The sequence below is a fragment of the Mauremys reevesii genome, linkage group 1 (assembly GCF_016161935.1).
Source record: "Mauremys reevesii isolate NIE-2019 linkage group 1, ASM1616193v1, whole genome shotgun sequence".
Classification (NCBI taxonomy): Eukaryota; Metazoa; Chordata; order Testudines; family Geoemydidae; genus Mauremys; species Mauremys reevesii.
In genome coordinates this window covers 275,814,901-275,834,839 of record NC_052623.1, presented here as the reverse complement: position 1 = coordinate 275,834,839, position 19,939 = coordinate 275,814,901, and the positions used below count along the sequence as shown (strand labels likewise).

Below are 19,939 nucleotides of genomic sequence, written 5' to 3'. Positions count from 1 at the left end.
AAACAAAGAAATCTTATGTGAGAGGAATGAATCACTATGTGGAAGTAAGCATCTTTGAGGTCAAGGGTCTCAGGGGTCTCAAACCAATCCCCAGATTCCAGGTAGGGAATTTTAGATGCTAGGGACACCATCCTGAATTTCAGACGTCTGACATGCTGTACTAACCCTACTACTAATAAAGACCTAGCTACTAATACTAACTACTAATATAAAGAGCAAACAGGCATACACTAAACTCTATCTCTGGCCAAAGGTTGATGAGGAGGAACTGAGAACAGTTTGCCTGTGCAGACCTATATAGCCTTGTTACAGGGCATGAGGATATATAGGGTGGATATGTGTGGGCTGAACAGACACTGATACCAAAAATCTTTAGGATTTCAGATGGGATCATACTTGGGGCAGTTAACCCATCGTATTGCTTGTGCTGCTGTGGCTACATTTCTATTTTAGTATGCTAGCTCAGAAAAATTATACTCCAGCTCCAGCATAGACATAGGCAATATCAACGAAACTATGGCAGCACAGGAGCAGTATGGGCCGAACAACTTTGCTCAGGACTGTGGGCATGTATTAAAGCTGCTAGCCTGTGCTGCTGTGGCTTTTCTGCTATTATTCATGCTAGCTAGATCAAAGCTAGCTCAGATATGTCTATGCATACTCCAAGTCTCACCTCTGATTGCAATGTAGACCTACCATATGAGTGGCCTTCATGTAAATGAAAATCAGACTGACTGTGCAAAGAAGCAAACCACCACCATCAGCCCTATTTGGGTCTTCAGATGTAGAAATATTATGACACATAACAGGGAGAAGATAGTCCTTTTCTCTCTGTGAGCTGGATGAGGCCACACTTGGACTATTGCATTAAAGTTCTAAATATCACAGAACCAGAAAATACAAGTAAGTAAAGTGAGTTTAAAGAAGAACAATAAAAAATATTAGAAAATTGGATTGATTTAAGGAAAAGTGTCAGGGGCCACACCAGCTGCTAACCTGCTCCCTAACTAACCACACTGCCTTGGAACTGATGGAGTAGCCAGAGCCCCTGACTGGCTGCTGGTTTGGCAGCTATACTTTTAAACTTGGCGCTCACCGCAGTTTAGTGACTGCTCAACATGTACTATGCCCTTGCCTGCCTCTGCTTTGTTCCAGCTCCTGCTCCATCCTGCTTCCAGTCTCTGCTCTGGGTTTGTTACAACCCTTGTTCCAGCCCATGATCCCCTCTGACTTCTGGCTTTGGTTCCCAGCTCTGTCTCTGTCTTATGACTCTGGTTTACCCTCCAGATCTGGCATTTGGCTTTTGTCCCTCCAATACTGACCCTTGGCTTCTTCCTGGACTCTGATCACTCTACACCCAGCTCTAACTAGTAGGACAAATTCTTGTTTCAACCACTAGGCCTGACTGCCCATGGCCTGGTTAGCTACAGATTTAATATAAATAGAGCTAAAAGCTTGAATTATATGTGTGTGTGTGTGTCTGTATGTGTGTATACATTTCTAATAATATAAATAGAGCTAAGAGCTTAAATAAGTGACAATTAGTCACCTAACAGTTTGCTAATATTTAAAGAGTATAATTATCAAGGATGAAGACGAATTATTAGGGTGATATGGGGAAAGAGGAGGATATTGCTAGAATCATGGAATTAAATTAAGAAAAGGGAAAGTTAGACTGAGTATCAAAACATATGCTTGAAAATTAGATCTATCAGACCATGGAATCCCTCCAAGGGAAATAATGGAACTTCATTTCTTGGGACACATTACTGGACACAGTATAAGAAAACGTACTGCAAGGAATAATCCTGACCTGGCCAAAGGGTCAACTAAAAGATCTAATAGGATCCTTCTTGCTCTAATGTCTATAATTCTGTATCTCTGTTAATATGATACTTTTCTTTATTTTAATTGTACTCTTTCCCAGTCAGTGTCTGACCACTGTCCTGTTCTTATTACAGGTGTCCTTTACCTGCAAAAGAATTCCTGATTTGCAATTTCATCATGCCCAGGAAGCTATATTGACTACAATGTTCAACACTTCTGGAAATCTGGCTAATGGTAACTAGGTGCCTAAATATAGCCCCCAGAAAAAGCCAAGAACCACCAAAGTCGAGTCAAGAGATATGAACAGCCTATATATTTAAGGGGACTATGAATAATTTAATCAGCCATAAAATTACAGTCCATCATTGTGTTGTTTATGGAATTTCACATTACATAAAAACACATCAAGGTTATGCATTATTTAATAGTTTGCAATATCAGTGGTTAAAATTCTAATGTGTGTGTGTGCATACACCCCACTTTTCAGCTGACTGCATGGATATGAAAGAATTAAGGACAGATTGGAGCAGACTATCTCAAAGGCAGTATGTGGCAGGACCAGGTAGCACAGTAGATTAATTAATTAGTCTTTCACCTATAGAGACTTGGGTTAAGGTCTAAATAAAAATAATAAAAATTGTCCCATATTAGACCCCATTTACCCATCAGACAGCTACTACAATATTTGAAACAAAAGAAAGTCTTTTATCAAGAAAGTAATAAATTGGAATAGGGAAAAGTGATGTGATTCAGGAGTGAAATACAGTTTCAGAGCTGCCTGAGGAAAGAGGTAGAGCCCTTGCCCAAACCATGGTTGTCAGGCAGTAAAGATCCTGCAAAAAGCAATCTCCTTGCCCCAAGATTCCTCTTTCTTTTGTGCCCAGCTGTTGGGGCCCTATCATTAGGATGCTGTCAATCTACAGGTAGGTAGGACCAGCAGGGGAAGTGAGCATGAGAAATGAATGGTTTTATGTATTATACCAGTTAGGTTTTTTCCTCTGCATACATTTAAACTTTACACTTTTAACTATTTATTTTTTATTATACAAGTCCTTGTCTTGAATAATCAACATATCAAAAATACTGTAATTAAAGTATGATATCACATTTATGAAAGAAAGGGATTGAAGTACTGGATGCAGTATGAAAAACTTGTGCATACATGTGTGGGAGTTGTGGCAGTTTCCTTGATACCACATTTCTGTTCTATGAATCAGTAGATTCCATAGGCTACTAGGGTTGCGAACCCTCCCAGTTTTGCCGGGAGTCTCCTGGAATCGGGCTTTATCTCCTGGAGGCTCCTGCAGCCAAACTGGGAGATCAGTCACTAACAGTCAGTGGTGCTAAGGCAGGCTCCCTGGCCTGCCCTGGCCCCGTACCACTCCTGGAAGCAACCAGCACATCCCTGTGGCCCCTGTGTGTGTGTGTGGGGGGGAGGGGACCTCCACAAACTGTCCCTGCCTGGATCGCCAACTCCGCAGCTCCCATTGGCCGGGAACTCCAGCCAATAGGAGCTGCAGAGCAGCACTTGCAGGCAGCGTGCAGAACCCCCTGCCCGCCCCAGGAACCGCAGGTAAGCGCCTCCCGGATGGAGCCTGCACACCACACCCCTTCTGCATTCCAACCCCCTACCCCAGTCAGGAGCCCCCTCCTGCACCCAAACTCCCAGCCGCAGCCTGAACCCCTCACCCTCTGCCACACCCCCACCCCTTCCCCAGCCCTGAGCCCCCTCTTGCCCCCAAACTCCCTCCCAGAGCCTGCACCCAGCACCCCTCCTACACCCCAACCCCCTACCCCAGCCCTGAGCCCCCTCCAGCATCCAAACTCCCTCCCAAAGCTCACACCCTGGCCCACACCCCCTCCTGCACCCCAACACCCTGTCCCAGGCTCAGTCTGGAGCCCCCCCCCCCACACTCTGAACCCCTCTGCCCCAGCCCAGAGCCCTCATCCCCTCCTGCACTCCAACCCCTGTCCCAGCTCAGTGAAAGTGAGTAAGGGTGGGGGATAGCAGGAGTGATTGAGGGAGGGGAAATGGAGTGAATGGGACAGGGCCTCAGAGAAGGGGTAGGGCCTCAGGGAAGGGGCGAGGCACGGGTTTTTGGGTTTGTGTGATTAGACAGTTGGCGACCCTATAGGCTACCCATATCAAACAAAAAGTACACACATAGTTCCAGGGTACTCACATGACTTATTTTTGGTCTGGACAAAATTGCACTGTTTCTCCTTTCCTCTTTACTTTTTCTCTGCTCTTGCTCTCACATAAGCATAGCTAAACAAATCCATTATTATAAATACTGCACATTTCTATTTTGACTCTGGAGCTTAAAAATGTGTGCAGCAATATCAAGCCTGCACAGAAACTTGTAGTGGTGTAAGCTATATATTAGAGTTTAAGGAAAGTGGCATCTAAACTGAAGCAATATACATACAGAGGGGATGGAAAAGAAAATGTTGCATGTGTAGGTTTACATCCCTATGTTAGGTCTCTTGCTACCTCCCCTTCTTCTGGCTCCCTGGAATACAAGTAGACATCCGTAGCTTCTCTTGGATTCATTTAGACTCCTTTAGCATCCACTTACTGATATGTAAGTTACTGTACACAACACCCCTAAATTTGTCCCTGAGATTTTAGCTTGCTTCTTATATACCTATGCAATTCATTTTTACTACATCAATGGAGTTTCTCATTAAAAGTAATAAAGATTTTTTTTTATTTCTAAGCAATTTGTCCAGCAAATTCTGTTTAAAAACCTATCACCTTAACATAGTAATGAAAAAAATTATAAGTTGAAAAATTCTTATATAAGATGGCTGCTTTTGTTCTTTAAAGTACTGAGCCAGACTGCCATCTATTGGAAAATAAAGATTTTTTAAGTTTCTAAGGAAAAGTGAAATACAACAGAAACTCATTGTCGAAGGCTGTCATTGACACCAGTCTATTCCATCATGCTTAAGATAGCCTTGATTTTCTCCTAAAAGGAATGCTTGTACATGCAAAGCCTGTTTACTCAGGCTACATATAGTGTGAAAGATTTGCCCTATGTCTTTTTCTACTCAGATTTCTGTTATACATTTTCAAACAAGCATCAGTCCAGTGCTCCTTTCATTCCTTGTTGCTTAGTCAATGTCAATTATTCGTTGAGCAATTTCTTCCGATGCAAATACCATGTTATCTGATAACTGTGACATGGACTTAGGTGCCTTCGTAGGGCAGTAAGGGAGTATAAAGCCCTTCTAACTCACCTGCACAGGCATCCAGTGCTTACCCTAGATGGAGAGTCTATATGGGGTTGTGGAGGGAGAGTATACTCAACAGGGCTGCAATGTCCCAGTGTGAACAAACGGGCAGAAAGCAGTGTAGAGTAAGAACAGCCATGACTTCACCTATCACAACACAGAGAGAAGGGAGTATGCTGTGTCTGACAACAGGCCAACTCAACACATTCCCCCTTCCTTGGCCAACACAGGAGCTCAGGGGGAACTGTGACTCAGAAGGGTGCCTTGGAATTACAATTCCTCCTGGAATGGCTCATTTGAACAACATCCCACAGCCAGGGTTTCAAATAAAGGCTCAAATAGGCCATTAACTTGCAAGGAATTGATAGTCAACAACTTGTACTATGGATATTTTTGTGGTAGATTAATTTAGATTAACAAATCCATTATTTTAATAGTTACTTTTAACTAATATTAAATCCAAAAAACTGCATTAAAAGAAAGTTAAAGGTGCAAAGTCAAGCACTCAAAGTTGGGAATATCTAGAATTAAGCTGTAACTTTAATTTGGCCTTCTTGTGTGTATGAATTGTGATACAGTATTTAATTAAGCACAAAATTAATCAAGGAACCAAAGGACATGAAGAGAAGAAATTCCTTAATTGTCTATACACCAATCCTAGGTGCCTGTGTAACAAACAAGAGGAATTGGAATTGCTCATTTATGAATATAAATTCTATCTAGTTGGTATTACTGAAACCTGATGTGATGATCTGCCCAACTGGACTGTTAAAATCAATGGTTATAACCTAATTAGGAAGGATTGAGTGGGCAAAAGGGAAGGAGGAGTGGCATTACTTGTTTCCAAATCATATATAGCTCTGAAGAAAATTACCTTGAATGCTTTTGGAGAATGTCTTAATAAATAAAGCAGAAGATTACTAGTTGGTGTCTACTGCAGAACATCTAATCTCACTAGGGAACAGGGTGACTGCTTCCTTGCACATCTATCTACAACATATAGAAAAAAAAAAGCTGTGTGATCATGGGGGAATTAAATTTGAGTGACATATGCTGGAGGTCTCATGATGCCAGTACTAAAATATCATTGGAATTTCTAAACATAATAGATGACAACTTCCTAACTCAAAAAGTGTTGAAACCAACACAAAGGAATTCTGTGTTAGACTTTGTTCTAACAGATCAAGAAGAAATGATCACAGAAAATTAATGGTACCTTAGGTACAAGTGATCATGACTTGATCAAATTTGTATTATATAAGGTGCTTTAAGAGAGCCAATTTCACAAAGCTGAAAACAATTATGAGCCAAATAAGCTGTGAGGAAGAATTTACTCAGAAAAAATGTGAATGATAATTGGGGACTCATCCTATATAACTAACGATATTTTTTTTATAATAGTACAAATTTAGTTGATAAAGGTAACTGTGGTGATGTAATATACGTAGACTTCTCTAAGGCATTTTGTTAAAAAAGCTGGAATGATATAAAATTAACATTGCACACATTACATGGATTAAAAACTGACTGATAGATCTCAAATGTAGTTATAAAAAGGGAATCATCATTGAGGGTGGTTGTTTCCAGTGGCATCCCACAGGGATCAGTTCTTGGTCCTATGCTATTTAACGTTTTACCAATGACCTGGAAGAAAACATAAAATGAGCTGATAAGGTTTGCAACTGACACAAAAATTGGGTGAGTGGTAAATAATAAAGAGGGCAGGTCACTGATTCAAAGCGATCTGGATCACTTGGTAAACTGGGAGCAAGCAAACAATATGCATTTTGATGTGGTTAAATGTATGCATCTAGGAACGAAGAATGTAGGCCATACTTACAGGAGGGGGGTTCTATCCTAGGAAGAGGTGACTGTGAAAAAGACTTGGGGGTCATGGTAGACAATCAGCTGAACATGAGCTCCCACTGTGATGCTGTGGCCAGAAGGGCTTATCCAATCATCGAGTAGGAATAAAGAGGTTATTTTATCTCTGTATTTGGGACTGGTGTGACTGCTGCTGAAATATTGGTGCCCACAATTCAGGAAGGATGCTGATAAATTAGAGAGGATTCAGAGAAGAGCCACAAAGATGATTAAAGGATTAGGAAACATGCCTTATACTCACAGACTCAAAAAGCTCAACCTATTTAGCTTAACAAAGAGTAAGGAGTGATTTGATTACAGTCTGTAAGTACCTATATGGGGACCAAATATTTAATAATGGGCACTTCAATTTAACACAGAAAGGTATAACATGATTCAGTGCCTGGAAGTTGAAGCTAGACAAATTCAGACAAGAAATAAGGCATAAGTTTTTAATGGTGAGAGTAATTAACCATTGGAACAATTTACTACAGTAGTCTCCATTACTGACAATTTTTAAATCAAGATTGAATGATTTTCTAGAAGATCTGCTCTAGAAATTATTTGGGGGAAGTTCTCTGGCCTGTGTTATACTGGAGGTCAGACTAGATGATCACAATGGTCCCTTCTGACCTTGGAATCCATGAATCTATGAACACTGGAGACAAAGTGCTCCCAGACTGATTGGCAGCCAGGGAGAGACTGAGTGGACTGACACCTTATGAATTACAGGTGAAATTAGAGGTGAGTAAGCCTAATTTCAGTACCAGGCAAATTGGTTAAAACTATAGTAAAGAACAGAATTATCAGAAACACAGATGAACATGATTTGTTGCGGTAGAATCAATATGTCTTTTGTAAAGGGAAATCATGCCTCACCAATTATTAAAATTCTTTGAGGATGGCAGCAAGCATGTGCACAAGGGCGATCCAGTTGATATAATGTACTTGGACTTTCAGAAAATCTTTGACAATGTCCTACGCCAAAGGCTCTTAAGCAAAGTAAGCAGTCATTGGACAAGAGGGAAGGTCTTCTCATGGATCAGTAACTGGTTAAAAAACAGGAAACCAAGGGTAGAAATAAGTAGTTGATTTCCACATTGGAGAGTGGTAAATAGCAGGGTCCCCCAAGAATCTATACTGGGACCTGTGCTTTTCACCATATTCATAAATGATCTGGAAAAGAGGGCTAACAGTGAGTTGGCAACATTTGCAGATTATACTAAATTATTCACGATAGTTATGTTCAAAGCTGACTGCAAAGAGTTACAAAGGGATCTCACAAAACAGAGTGACTAAGCAACAAAATGGCAGATAAAATTAAATGTTGATAAATGCAAAGTAATGCACATTGGAAAACATAATCCCAACTATGCATACAAAATGAGGGGGTCTAAATGAGCTGTTACCAGTCAAAAAGAGATACTGGAGTCATTGTGGATAGTTTCCCGGAAGCATCTGCTCCATGTGCAGCAGCAGTCAAAAAAGCTAACAGAGTGTTAGGAACCATTAGGAAAGGGATAGATACTAGGTCAGAAAATATCATAATGCCACTATATAAATCCATTGTATGCCCAGACCTTGAATACTGTGTGGAGTTCTGCTCGCCCCATCTTATATATTAGAATTGGAAAAATACAGAGAAGGGCAACAAAATTGATTATGGGTATAGAACAGTTCTAGATGTGGAGAAATTACAAAGGCTAGGACTGTTCATTTTAGAAAAGAGAAGAACTAAGGAGTAATATGATAGCGGTCTCTACAATCATGAATGGTGTGGAGAAAGTGAATAGGAAAATTTATTTACTCCTTCACATAACACAAGAACCAGGGTCACCCAATGAAATTAATAGGCAGCAGATTTAAAACAAACATAAGGAAGTATGTCTTCACACAATGCACAGTCAACCTGTGGAACTCATTGCAGGGAATGTTGTGAAAGCCAAAAGTACAACTGGGCTCAAAAAAGGATTGGGTAGGTCTACCGAGGCTAGGTCCATCAATGGCTATTATCCAAGATGGTCAGGGGCACAACCTCATGCTCTGAGTGTTCCTAAACCTCTGACTGCCAGAAGCTGGGAGTGGACAACAGGGGATGGATCACCTGATAACTGCCCTGTTCTATTCATTCCCTCGGAAGCATCTGGCACTTGCAACTGTTGGAAGTCAGGAAACTGAGCTACATGGACCGTTGGTCAGACCCAGTATGGCCATTCTTATATTGTTATGAATCTGAAATGGAGCTGACAGCTGAAGAGAGGACAGCAGCCCATTAGGGTAAAGAGACTTTTTCCCACCAGAAACTGAAGAAGGGCAGTATTATAGAACAGTGTCTACGTCCTCCAAAGCCTCCTGCCTCCAAGGTATGATATTGTTTATCAAATTAGCCCATCAAAGGGATACCACTGCCTAGTAAAGTGAAAGAAAATCTGTTTCAGTATATTTTGTTTGTATTTACCTTTGTATTTACCATAGCTGTTAAAATTCTTATATTAGAACTGTATTATCTGAAGGTGGCAGCTGACTTTGTTTCCTCTGAGAACACAAATAGCCCAGTTTAGCCACCTTATTCCAAGAGCAGTCCCACTGATTTTACTAAATGAGCAGGGTACAATTCAACATAAATAACTGTGGCAGAATCAGGTTTAAAGGAAGCAATCTTGTTACTGTACAATAAGAAACTAATCCTGAGAACCTTTATTCACAGGAATAGTCCTATTTAAGTCAAATTCCTATCTAAAATCATTGAAGTCAATGGCTACTAATGTCAATAAAGAGGTACAGTACCAGATCCTATTCCTTTAATGCTATTAATTCCTTTGCATACCCATATATTTTTAATCCTGTATGAGGATGGAGTTGAAGATGCTCAGCATCTTACAGGACTGAGTAATTTGTGTGTGGTCCTGTGAGCACTTAGTACTAGTATAATAGTTGACTGACTTCAGAGATATTCCTCATAACAGAAAGCTCTATGCTCTGTTGTAACTATTTGGAGGATGCAGCCTATAAACTAGACTATAAACCCTCTACTCACATTGGCAAGCAGTTTCTCACCAAAACCGTGCCATTGAAGTCATTGTGTGAGTAACTGCTCATCAGTAAGGGGTTCATAATCTGGTCCTATATTTGTAAGACACACACACTATATACTTTTACAGATACTTAGATTTCTTATATCAGTCTTCTTTATATTACTTCCTTTTTTTAATTCTTAAATGTACAATAAGTAATGTAAAATATAATTGAAAAAGTTAATTTGATATCCCATCTTACTTACTATAAGTTTAGTTTGGATTCCATTGCTCATAAATTCTTCTTCTGATATCTTACTAAAATTGTCCAGATAGTGGTCTGATATTGTATGACACAGATCTTCAAAAGAATATTCTTTTTCTTGGCACAGTTTGATTTCATCTAAGAGCTTTGATAACTCTCCAGTCACAGCTTCACCTTTTAAAAAATAGATATAATTAGTCAGAATAATTAGAATTTAAGGGGGATTTTTGTTGCTAAAAAGTAATGCAAAACTTTTGAATCTTGGGATAGATATACTGGTACCAAGATTATTCCTTACATTGCATGCCTTATAGTCTATATCTTGACTCTGACAGACCACCCTGAATAAAGGATAGTGTAATGAAGCCATCAGATGAGCACTGAGAGGCATTCTACATCCTCTGCTTTCCCCTGTACATTGTGTGCCACTGTGGATGGGGCATTGGCCATGACTCCACCTTCTCTCTGCCCTCTAAGCCTGAAAAACTGCAGCTAGTGAAGAACGCCAACATTCATCTCTAGAATGGGGAACCTGCTATAACCACGCAAAATGCTTTGCATTGTCTACCTATTTATATCTGTGGGCAATTAAGGTGTTGGCTAGGTTCTATAAGACTCCATCTGTCTGTCCCTGGGATCAAACTCTCTGGGATTTGTGACAAGATGTTTTCAGTGAAAAACAAATAATACTAGAACCTGCTCCCTCTAGCAGTCTACCAAAAATCCAAGATAGGTGAGTTTCAGGGTATTGCAGGATTAAGGGCCCAGTTATTAAATTCTTTACTTTGAAGATGTTATTCCTTTGTTAATGGCTGCCTTTAGTGATGCAAGGTCCACAGCTGATGAGCCAATGGGAACCATGAATTAATTAGGGCCAGCCAGATTCTAATATTCTTACTCACATTGAATAGCACTTTATTCTGAAAGTAGTCCATTGAAATCAGTAGGACCTCTTTCGGAGTAAGGTGCTATTCAGCATGAGTAATAGTATCAGAATCTGGCCCTAAACAAATGTCTTTTCCACTGTATGTACAAAACCATTTCCTTCAACGGGAAGGACCAGATTGTAAGTGACCATGGTAAGGGGCCACACAAGAAGTCTCCTTCACTTGCCCAAGTGCGCAAGGGTTTCCCTCAGTAGAAGGCCCTTTACTCCCTGTGCTCTAGCTCAGAGCCAGCGCTATGCATAAGCAGACTAAGCAATTGCTTAGGGCCCCAAGCAGCTCAAAGTGACCCCCCCATTTGCTTTTTTAGTATGTGTTGTGTGGTGACTCAAAAATATTCCTGCTTAGAACCCCAATAGGCAAGCACCACCTCTGCTCTAGCTAGTACAAGGACTGCTCCATTCTGCTCCCCCTTGGGGAGTAAGATGCTGAAAAAGAGGGACTTCTCCACTTTCTAACCAATCCACAGAGTGGTGCCAGTGCACTGAGGAAGAGCAATCTAATGCCTCCAAATGGATGGAGCAGCTTGTACAATGTGTGGGTGCTTAAAGAAGCCTCAAACTGTGCCTGTCTGAGACAAAATCTCCTTGGTGTGCTTCCTGGTGCAGCTCTGCACTGCCCCCTATGCAGGGTAAGGCATAAATGTCAGAATCTAGCTCAGGATAATTTTTAAAAATCCGAAGAAGGCCAAAGTTATGACTGAAATTTTCAAAATCATCAGCAGGAGCTATATGTTAAATTCTCCCATTTGGCTTTGAAAATCCATGGATTTTTTATATTCAAAACTCCCATTAACTACAATGGGATTTTTGCACAAAAATTATGGGTAGAACATGGTTCAGAATCAGGATTTTTAATCCTTCATATTTCGCTTTCTGATTAGAAAACAGAAGTTAATAAAAATGCATGTTGTAATAAAGAAAATAAGATGAAAATTAGAGAGATCACTATTAAAAAAAATTTAAACCCATGTCTCTGTGTCTTTTTTTAAAAGTCCAGTTAAAGAAAACTAATCAAACAAAATTAATCATTTTTTCTTACATTATTCACATCCTAAATGTGGAAACAAGAAATGTAAGACCAAGATCTTACTATTAACAAGAAAGGAAACTTTATGCTTAAATTTGTATTAATTAATTTCAGGCCACATTCTAATACTCTTTTGTTAACTAGAACCTTACTCTAGGAATGATCCCACTGAAGTCAAAGGGGCTACTTGTGTAGTAAGGTACTACTCAACTTGATTAAGAATATCAGAATCTGGCCCTCAGGAGTAAGTTGAGTTTTCTGGTGGGTCTAGATCCAGGGGTAGGCAACCTATGGCACGTGTGCCAAAGGCGGCACGCGAGCTGATTTTCAGTGGCACTCACACTGCCTGAGTCCTGGCCACCAGTCCAGGGGGCTCTGTATTTTAATTTAATTTTAAATGAAGCTTCTTAAACATTTTAAAAACCTTACTTACTTTACATACAACAATAGTTTAGTTATATATTATAGACGTATAGAAAGAGACCTTCTAAAAACGTTAAAATGTATTACTGGCACGCAAAACCTTAAATTAGAGTGAATTTACATGAAGACTCGGCACACCACTTCTGAAAGGTTGCCGACCACTGGTCTAGCTCCTTCTTGTAGGGGAAGAAAGCAGTAAAAGTGAAAAGATAAAGCTTTATTGCTAGAGAGTACTTTGGAATTTCACTTAGGGGAATGTTTCTTTTTGGGGTGACAAGAGCCAGGCTTAGGGTTGTTTCTACCCGAGTTATGGGGAGCATCTACAGCAGAGATGTTTCTAAATAGAGAATGGAAGTGCATCATAACAGGAGAGTGCTTAACTGTGGAAGAGGATGAGGGGGAAAGGAAGTATTAAACTCTGGTCCTGTGCAGTGTGTGTGAGTGTGTAACCTGAGGGGAAAGCACCCAAGGACCATAGTAATGGTTATAGTACAAGAAAGTGATGGTGTAAAAGTTCTCTGCATGGAGAATGGGAGTGCATCATATCTTTACGGGGGGGGGGGGGAATAAAGGGGAAGCTAGCTGCATGGGAGAGCAAGAATAAACTGTGTTGGGCACTTAAAGGGGAAGTGCCAGCAAAGCCCTGTAGCACATAGAGCATGTTTCTATTTTGCTTTGGTGTGAAAGTTGTACCTTAACATTAAACAAATTAAAAAGAGATAAGACAGACTCATTATAATGTATTATGGTCCATTAGTAGCTCTTTACTTCCTACATTACACTCATTATGGTGTATATTGCAAATATTAGAAAATCAGCTATTCTATTTATTGGAGTGTGGAGGCAAGCTCATCAGTCTCCCTGAGGAGTAAAGCTTCTTAATGTCAATATCTTCCTTTATTTCCTCTCTCTCTAATGTATATTAGTATAAAATAAACTCTTATTAGTTGTATAAAATATATTATTAGAGAGATAATCTTTGGCATAGGTTCTGCAATCATAAAACAGAAATATTTACTTTTAGTCGTTTGTGATGGAGAAACTTCTGGGGATAAAATGCAAGACTGATGTTCTGTCACTAGGCATTCCTGTGTGGGTTCCTCCAAAATGGTTGCATTTCCTGTTTTTATGTATTCTGTAATTAAAAAGACACACACACACACACACACCACAACTCTTAAATTCATAATTTTTCCAACCAAAAATATGTTAACTTTTTTCTCATGAAAAGGTATTTCTATTTTTCACTTTCTCATACACAATCATTCACAAATGACTGCTGTAGAGTGTTATTTATTTTAAATATTGTAAAGCATCATAATGGCCAACCAGTCACCTCATTTAATTTGCTGAAAATATTAAAACCTCATTTTAGAACTAATCAATTTTGACTTCTGCAATGATTTCTCTCTCTCTCTCTCTGTATTTAAAATGCACAAATCAAATGCTCTATTCTATTATTATTGTTGAAAGACATTTTTCAATCTTTGTTTTTTAAATTGGTAATTATTTTTATTAAAATAAGCTAATGAATGTAAAAAAATTATATTGCTTATTAATACTTTGGAGATCAAATATACCATGTTACATGCACATGCACGCACAACATCCTCCTAAACTTTATTTTAGCTGGCAGTCTAGAAAATGAAGTATTCTAAAGTTTAACTCCTTGATTTGATCCATACCCTTTCCACCTTCAAATCTCTCCTCAAGACTCAACTCTGCTGCAATGCTTATGAGAGATCAGCCAGTTTATTATAGCTAGAATGATGATCAGATGAAGCTAGATTTAATTTATTATAACAAATATGCAAATGTACATATTGTATATATTTGATTGTCTTAATACATGTTTGTACACTGCCTAGCACAATGAGATTCTGATCCTGAATGGGGCCTCTCTGTGCTATTGTAATACAAACATTAAATAAGAACAATACATAATAAGTTAACTTCTGCTACATGACTTCATTTTTCTAAGTGATTCAGTTTAGACAAAGATAGTTTAGACTTAGTTTAGACAAAGATATTTTGACTCCTCACCCTTTTGGATTCATGTTTTCTGCTTATGCAGATACACTAATAACAGGAGGAGATAATTACACATATTGTAACATATAGAAGAGAACCACAAGACGTTAACTCACTGGTATCTCACTTGTAGTGTGGGCAGTTATTCTATAAATCAATAACTGGCTTTTTTCCTTGACAGTGAAATCTTCCCAAGCTGTTTAATATCCATGGTCAGCAACATATTAATTTAGCCTGGTTATGAAATTTAGTAATAACAACAACAGTAATAACAATATAAATAATAAAACCCAACATTAAAAATAACCCTCTGAGGCAAAGACTGGGACTAGCAAGGAAATAATATATGCCAAGTAAAGCATCTTATCTTTCAGAATTCTTTGAAGATTTTTACAAGTGTATGTTTCCTGGGTGACATTTATAAACTCTCTTGACTAGCAATTGTCTCCTGGCTGGACTGTCATATGTTCCCCTTTCTTTATAGAATGAGGGTGTGATGGGGTATACAAACCCCACAGTGGGCAACAAGGAGTTAAGGGCTGCTCTGGGCTCAGCCTGCCCTGCCCTGTCACACTGGCAAGAGATGCATAAACTGGAGGAGGAGTTAAAAGGGAGCAGAAAAGCTCACTTGTGGTCAGTCCAGGGAAGAGAGAGGATATCTAACTTGCAGCTTGTAAGAAAAGGGCTGAGGGAAGACAGAAGCTCTTCCCTCAACAACTGCCTGAAGGTCCCTCCCTGATGGAAGAGACGACCTGCTTCTATTATGCCCAGAGAGGGAGGGAGGCATTCCTCCCCCCCCGCCCCATCTACTAATCAAGTTTATTTGTGCTGGCTTCCTGTGTTTTGTTTATGGAATACCCCAGAAGTGGAGAGACTTGGAACTGATATAGGGGCTGTAGGGCCAGGGCATGAGAGAAGGCAGCCACCACCCCAAGAGGGAGAGAACTACTATGCCATGCCCGACTGTTCAGAGGCGCCAAGTGATCAGCTGTGCCCCTTCACAGCCTCCTGTTACAGATTGTGAACTTTGAACAACAGGGGGTGGTAGGAAGTGGCACAGCGAGGGCCGCTTTAAGGTGCTCCTGGATGTTAGACCTGTCTGTTGCCTTCACAGGGCCCTGGGCCAGAGCCTGATGGAGTGGAAGGCCCAGGCTCCCCTACCAAACCCTCCCTCTGCATATCAAAAGGCCTAAGGCCTGACCAAGTGAAGACCATCACAGTGGGAAACATAACAAGTGATAATACACTCTGAAATCCATCTTAATAGTCTCTGTGTAGAAATAGTGGATCTCTGAGATCTGTCCACAATGGAGATAAATAGTCTAGGAGACTCCCAGAATGATTTGGTCCTATCTGGATAGAAGACCAATGCTCTTCTGACATATAAGGTATGCAAAGAAGCTTCCTGTCCTGAGCTATGTGGTTTTTGGGGAAAAATGGGTCTGGTTTAGATGAAATTCAGTTGACTCCTTAGGTAGGAATTTAGAGTGTGGACATAGAGAAACCCTGTCCTTAAAGAATACTGTAAGGGAGGATCAGCTATCAACACCCTGATTTCTCTAACTCTGAGAGCTGATGTAATGGCTATTAACAAGGCAATCTTCCCAGACAGGTTCAGTAAGGAACAGATTGCCACTGGTTCAAATGGGGGTCTTGTGAGACCTCTGAGAACTAGATTAAGATAACAAACTAGAGTGGGAGTGGGAAGAGGTTCTTCAGTCCTCTAATGAACCTTACAGTTGTAAGGTGAGAAAACACTGAGAACCCTTCCACTAGAAAATGAAAAACTGTTATCACAGCCAAATGAACCTTGATTAAGCTACTTGATAAACCCGTTTTATTCAGCTGTAGCAGATAATCCAGGATAAGTGAAAGTGAAGAAGATTCAGGTGCAAGTCGCTGATTTTCACACTAATAGTTAAATCTTTTCCACTTCTAAAAGTAAATATTATGGGTAACTTCTTTTCTGCTGTTTAAAAATACCTGCTGTACCTCTTCAGAACAGGTAGATTCTATCCCTGCAAACCCTGAGGAGCCACACCTGGAAACAGAGAATGTATAGGTTGGAATGAAATACTTGGCTGACATCCTGATAGAGGAGACAAGGGATGCACAGAAGATTGATTGCCAGACAAGGAGACAGTTTAAACAAGTAAGGGTACCATGTTTGTCTTGGCCATGTTACGACTATTAGGATAACCTTGGCTTTATCCTGCCTGATCTTGTTCATCACCCTTAAAATTAGAGGCATTGGGGGAAACATGTAATACAGACCCTTCAACCAAGATAAAAGGAAGGCATCCCCCAGGAAATGCGGGTCTCAATCCCCTCTTGAACAGAACAGATGGCACTTCCTGTTTGTGGCAGTGGTGAAGAGGTCCACCTGTTCAAAATATATCATCTAGTATTCATGGATCCAATTCCCATTTGTAGTCCTGGGAGAAGTGCCAGCTGAGAACACTGGCCAGGGAGTTTTGCACTCCAGGAAGGTATATTGCTGAAATGTGAATGTGATGGACTATGCACCAATTCCATATCTTTACTGCTTTGACACACAGAGAGGTGGACCTTGCTCTGCCTTGCCTGTCAATATAAAACATGCAGGCTACATTGTCTGCCATGATTTTGATAGACTTTCCTGTAATGAGAAACTGAAAATGAAGACAGGCACTCCTGACTGCCTTTCATTCCAATAGAAACTAAATGAATTATTTGATTCAGTCTTCACGGCTGAGGATATTAGGGAGATTCCCAACCCTGAGCCGTCCTTTGCAGGTGACAAATCTGAGCAATTGTCACAGATTGAAGTGTCACTAGAGGAGGTTTTGGAATTAATTGATAAATTTAACAGTAACAGTAACAAGTCACCGGGACCAGATGGCATTCACGCAAGAGTTCTGAAAGAACTCGAATGTGAAATTGCAGAACTATTAACTATGGTTTGTAACCTCTCCTTTAAATCAGCTTCCGTACGCAATGACTGGAAGATAGCTAATGTAAGGCCGATATTTAAAAAGGGCTCTAGAAGGGATCCCGGCAATTACAGACTGGTAAGTCTAACATCAGTACTGGGCAAATTTGATGAAACAATAGTAAAGATTAAAATTGTCAGACACATAGAAGGACATAAATTCTTGGGCAAAAGTCAACATGGTTTCTGTAAAGGGAAATCATCTTACTAATCTATTAGAGTTCTTTGAAAGGGTCAACAAACATGTGGACAAGGGGGAATCCAGTGGACATAGTATACTTAGATTTCCAGAAAGCCTCTGACAAGGTCCCTCACCAAAGGCTCTTACGTAAATTAAGTTGTCATGGGATAAGAAGGAAGATCCTTTCATGGATTGATAACTGGTTAAAAGACTGGGAACAAAGAGTAGGAATAAATGGCAAATTTTCAGAATGGATAGGGGTAACTAGTGGTGTTCCCCAAGGGTCAGTCCTAGGACCAAGCCTATTCATAAATGATCTGGAGAAAGGGATAAACAGTGAGGTGACAACGTTTGCAGATGATACTAAACTGGGCAAGATAGTTAAGACCAAAGCAGACTGTGAAGAAGTTCAAAAAGATCTCACAAAACTAAGTGATTGGGCAACAAAATGGCAAATGAAATTTAATGTGGATAATTGTAAAGTAATGCACATTGGAAAAAATAACCCCAACTATACATACAATATGATGGGGGCTAATTTAGCTACAACTAATCAGGAAAGAGATCTTGGAGTCATCGTGAACAGTTCTCCAAAAATGTCCATGCAGTGTGCAGCAGCAGTCAAAAAAGCAAACAGGATGTTAAGAATAATTTAAAAAGGGATAAAGAATAAGACAGAGAACATATTATTGCCCTTATATAAATCCATGGTACACCCACATCTTGAATACTGCGTACAGATGTGGTCTCCTCATCTCAAAAAAGATATACTGGCATTAGAAAAGGTTCAGAGAAGGGCAACTAAAATGATTAGGGGTTTGGAACAGACCCCATATGAGGAGAGATTAAAGAGGCTAGGACTTTTCAGCTTGGAAAAGAGAAGACTAAAGGGGGATATGATAGAGATATATAAAACCATGAGTGGTGTGGAGAAAGTGAATACGGAAAAGTTATTTACTTGTTCCCATAATATAAGAACTAGGGGGGCCACCAAATGAAATTAATGGGCAGCAGGTTTAAAACAAATAAAAGGAAGTTCTTCACACAGTGCCCAGTCAACCTATGGAACTCCTTGGCTGAGGTCTAGGATTATAACAGGGTTTAAAATAGAACTAGATAAATTCATGGAGGTTAAGTCCATTAATGGCCTTTAGCCAGGATGGGGAAGGAATGGTGTCCCTAGCCTCTGTTTGTCAGAGGGTGGAGATGGATGGCAGGAGAGAGATCACTTGATAATTGCCTGTTAGGTTCACTCCCTCTGGGGCACCTGGCACTGGTCACTGTCAGTAGACAGGATACTCGGCTGGATGGACCTTTGGTCTGACCCAGTATGGCCGTTCTTATGTTCTTAAATTGGTTAGTTGATGTGGAAAGAGGAAAACACCTTTGGGAGGAACTTCTGATGAGAATGTAAGCAAACCTCATCCTTAAAGAAGATTGTATATAGAGGTCCTGACATTAATGGCCGCAGCTCCCCTACACTTCTGGCTCAGCTACCAGAAAAGCCACCTTCATTGGTAGAAGCATCAGAGAACGGGTATCCAACAGTTCAAATGGGGGACTCATAAGTCTTGACAATACTAAGTTTAGAACCCAAAGGGGAATGGGGTCTTGTACTTTAGGGTATAATTTGATTAATCCCTTTAAAAATCTTATGGACATTGGGGAAAAAAAAGCAATTGTCCACCTTAGGACCAAATAGCAGCCAGATGTACCTTGATAGAACTAATCGCCAAATGTTGGTGTTTCAGGTATAACAAGTAATCCAGAATATGTTGAACTGAAGAACTAGAAGTTCATACCTCATATTGATGAGCCCAGATGAAGAAATGCTCCATTCAGGTAAGTCGCTCTTGTAGAAGGCTTTCTACTATTTAGTAGGATGTCTTTAACGCCTTTCAGGCAAGCCTGCTCTCTAGTATCTAGCCATAGAGCATCCATGCTGTTAACTGAAGGGATTGCAGGCTTGAATGGAGAAGGAAACCATGATCCTGGGAGATTATGTCCAAGTCCAGTGGAAGTGATTGGAGGTTTGACTGACAGCATCAGGAGAGTGGAGAACCAGTGCTGATGGGCCCCTGCTGGGGCTACAAGTCTGACTCTGGCCTAGTCCTGTCTTATTTTTGGCAATACTCTATGAATGAGTGAGATTGG

At 40.2% G+C, this 19,939-nt stretch overlaps 1 protein-coding gene across 6 annotated transcripts in view; it reads right to left on the bottom strand.

The window, feature by feature from the left end:
- Positions 1-19,939, bottom strand: part of ANKS1B (ankyrin repeat and sterile alpha motif domain containing 1B) — a 753,186-nt gene that overhangs the window by 590,227 nt on the left and 143,020 nt on the right. For all 6 annotated transcript variants that reach the window (XM_039494857.1, XM_039494866.1, XM_039494872.1 and 3 more), the window contains exons 7-8: positions 13,621-13,737; positions 10,208-10,380 (exon numbers count right to left, since the gene is read on the bottom strand). In XM_039494857.1, coding sequence (XP_039350791.1) covers positions 10,208-10,380; positions 13,621-13,737 — 290 coding nt within the window. The remainder of the gene's footprint in view (positions 1-10,207; positions 10,381-13,620; positions 13,738-19,939) is intronic.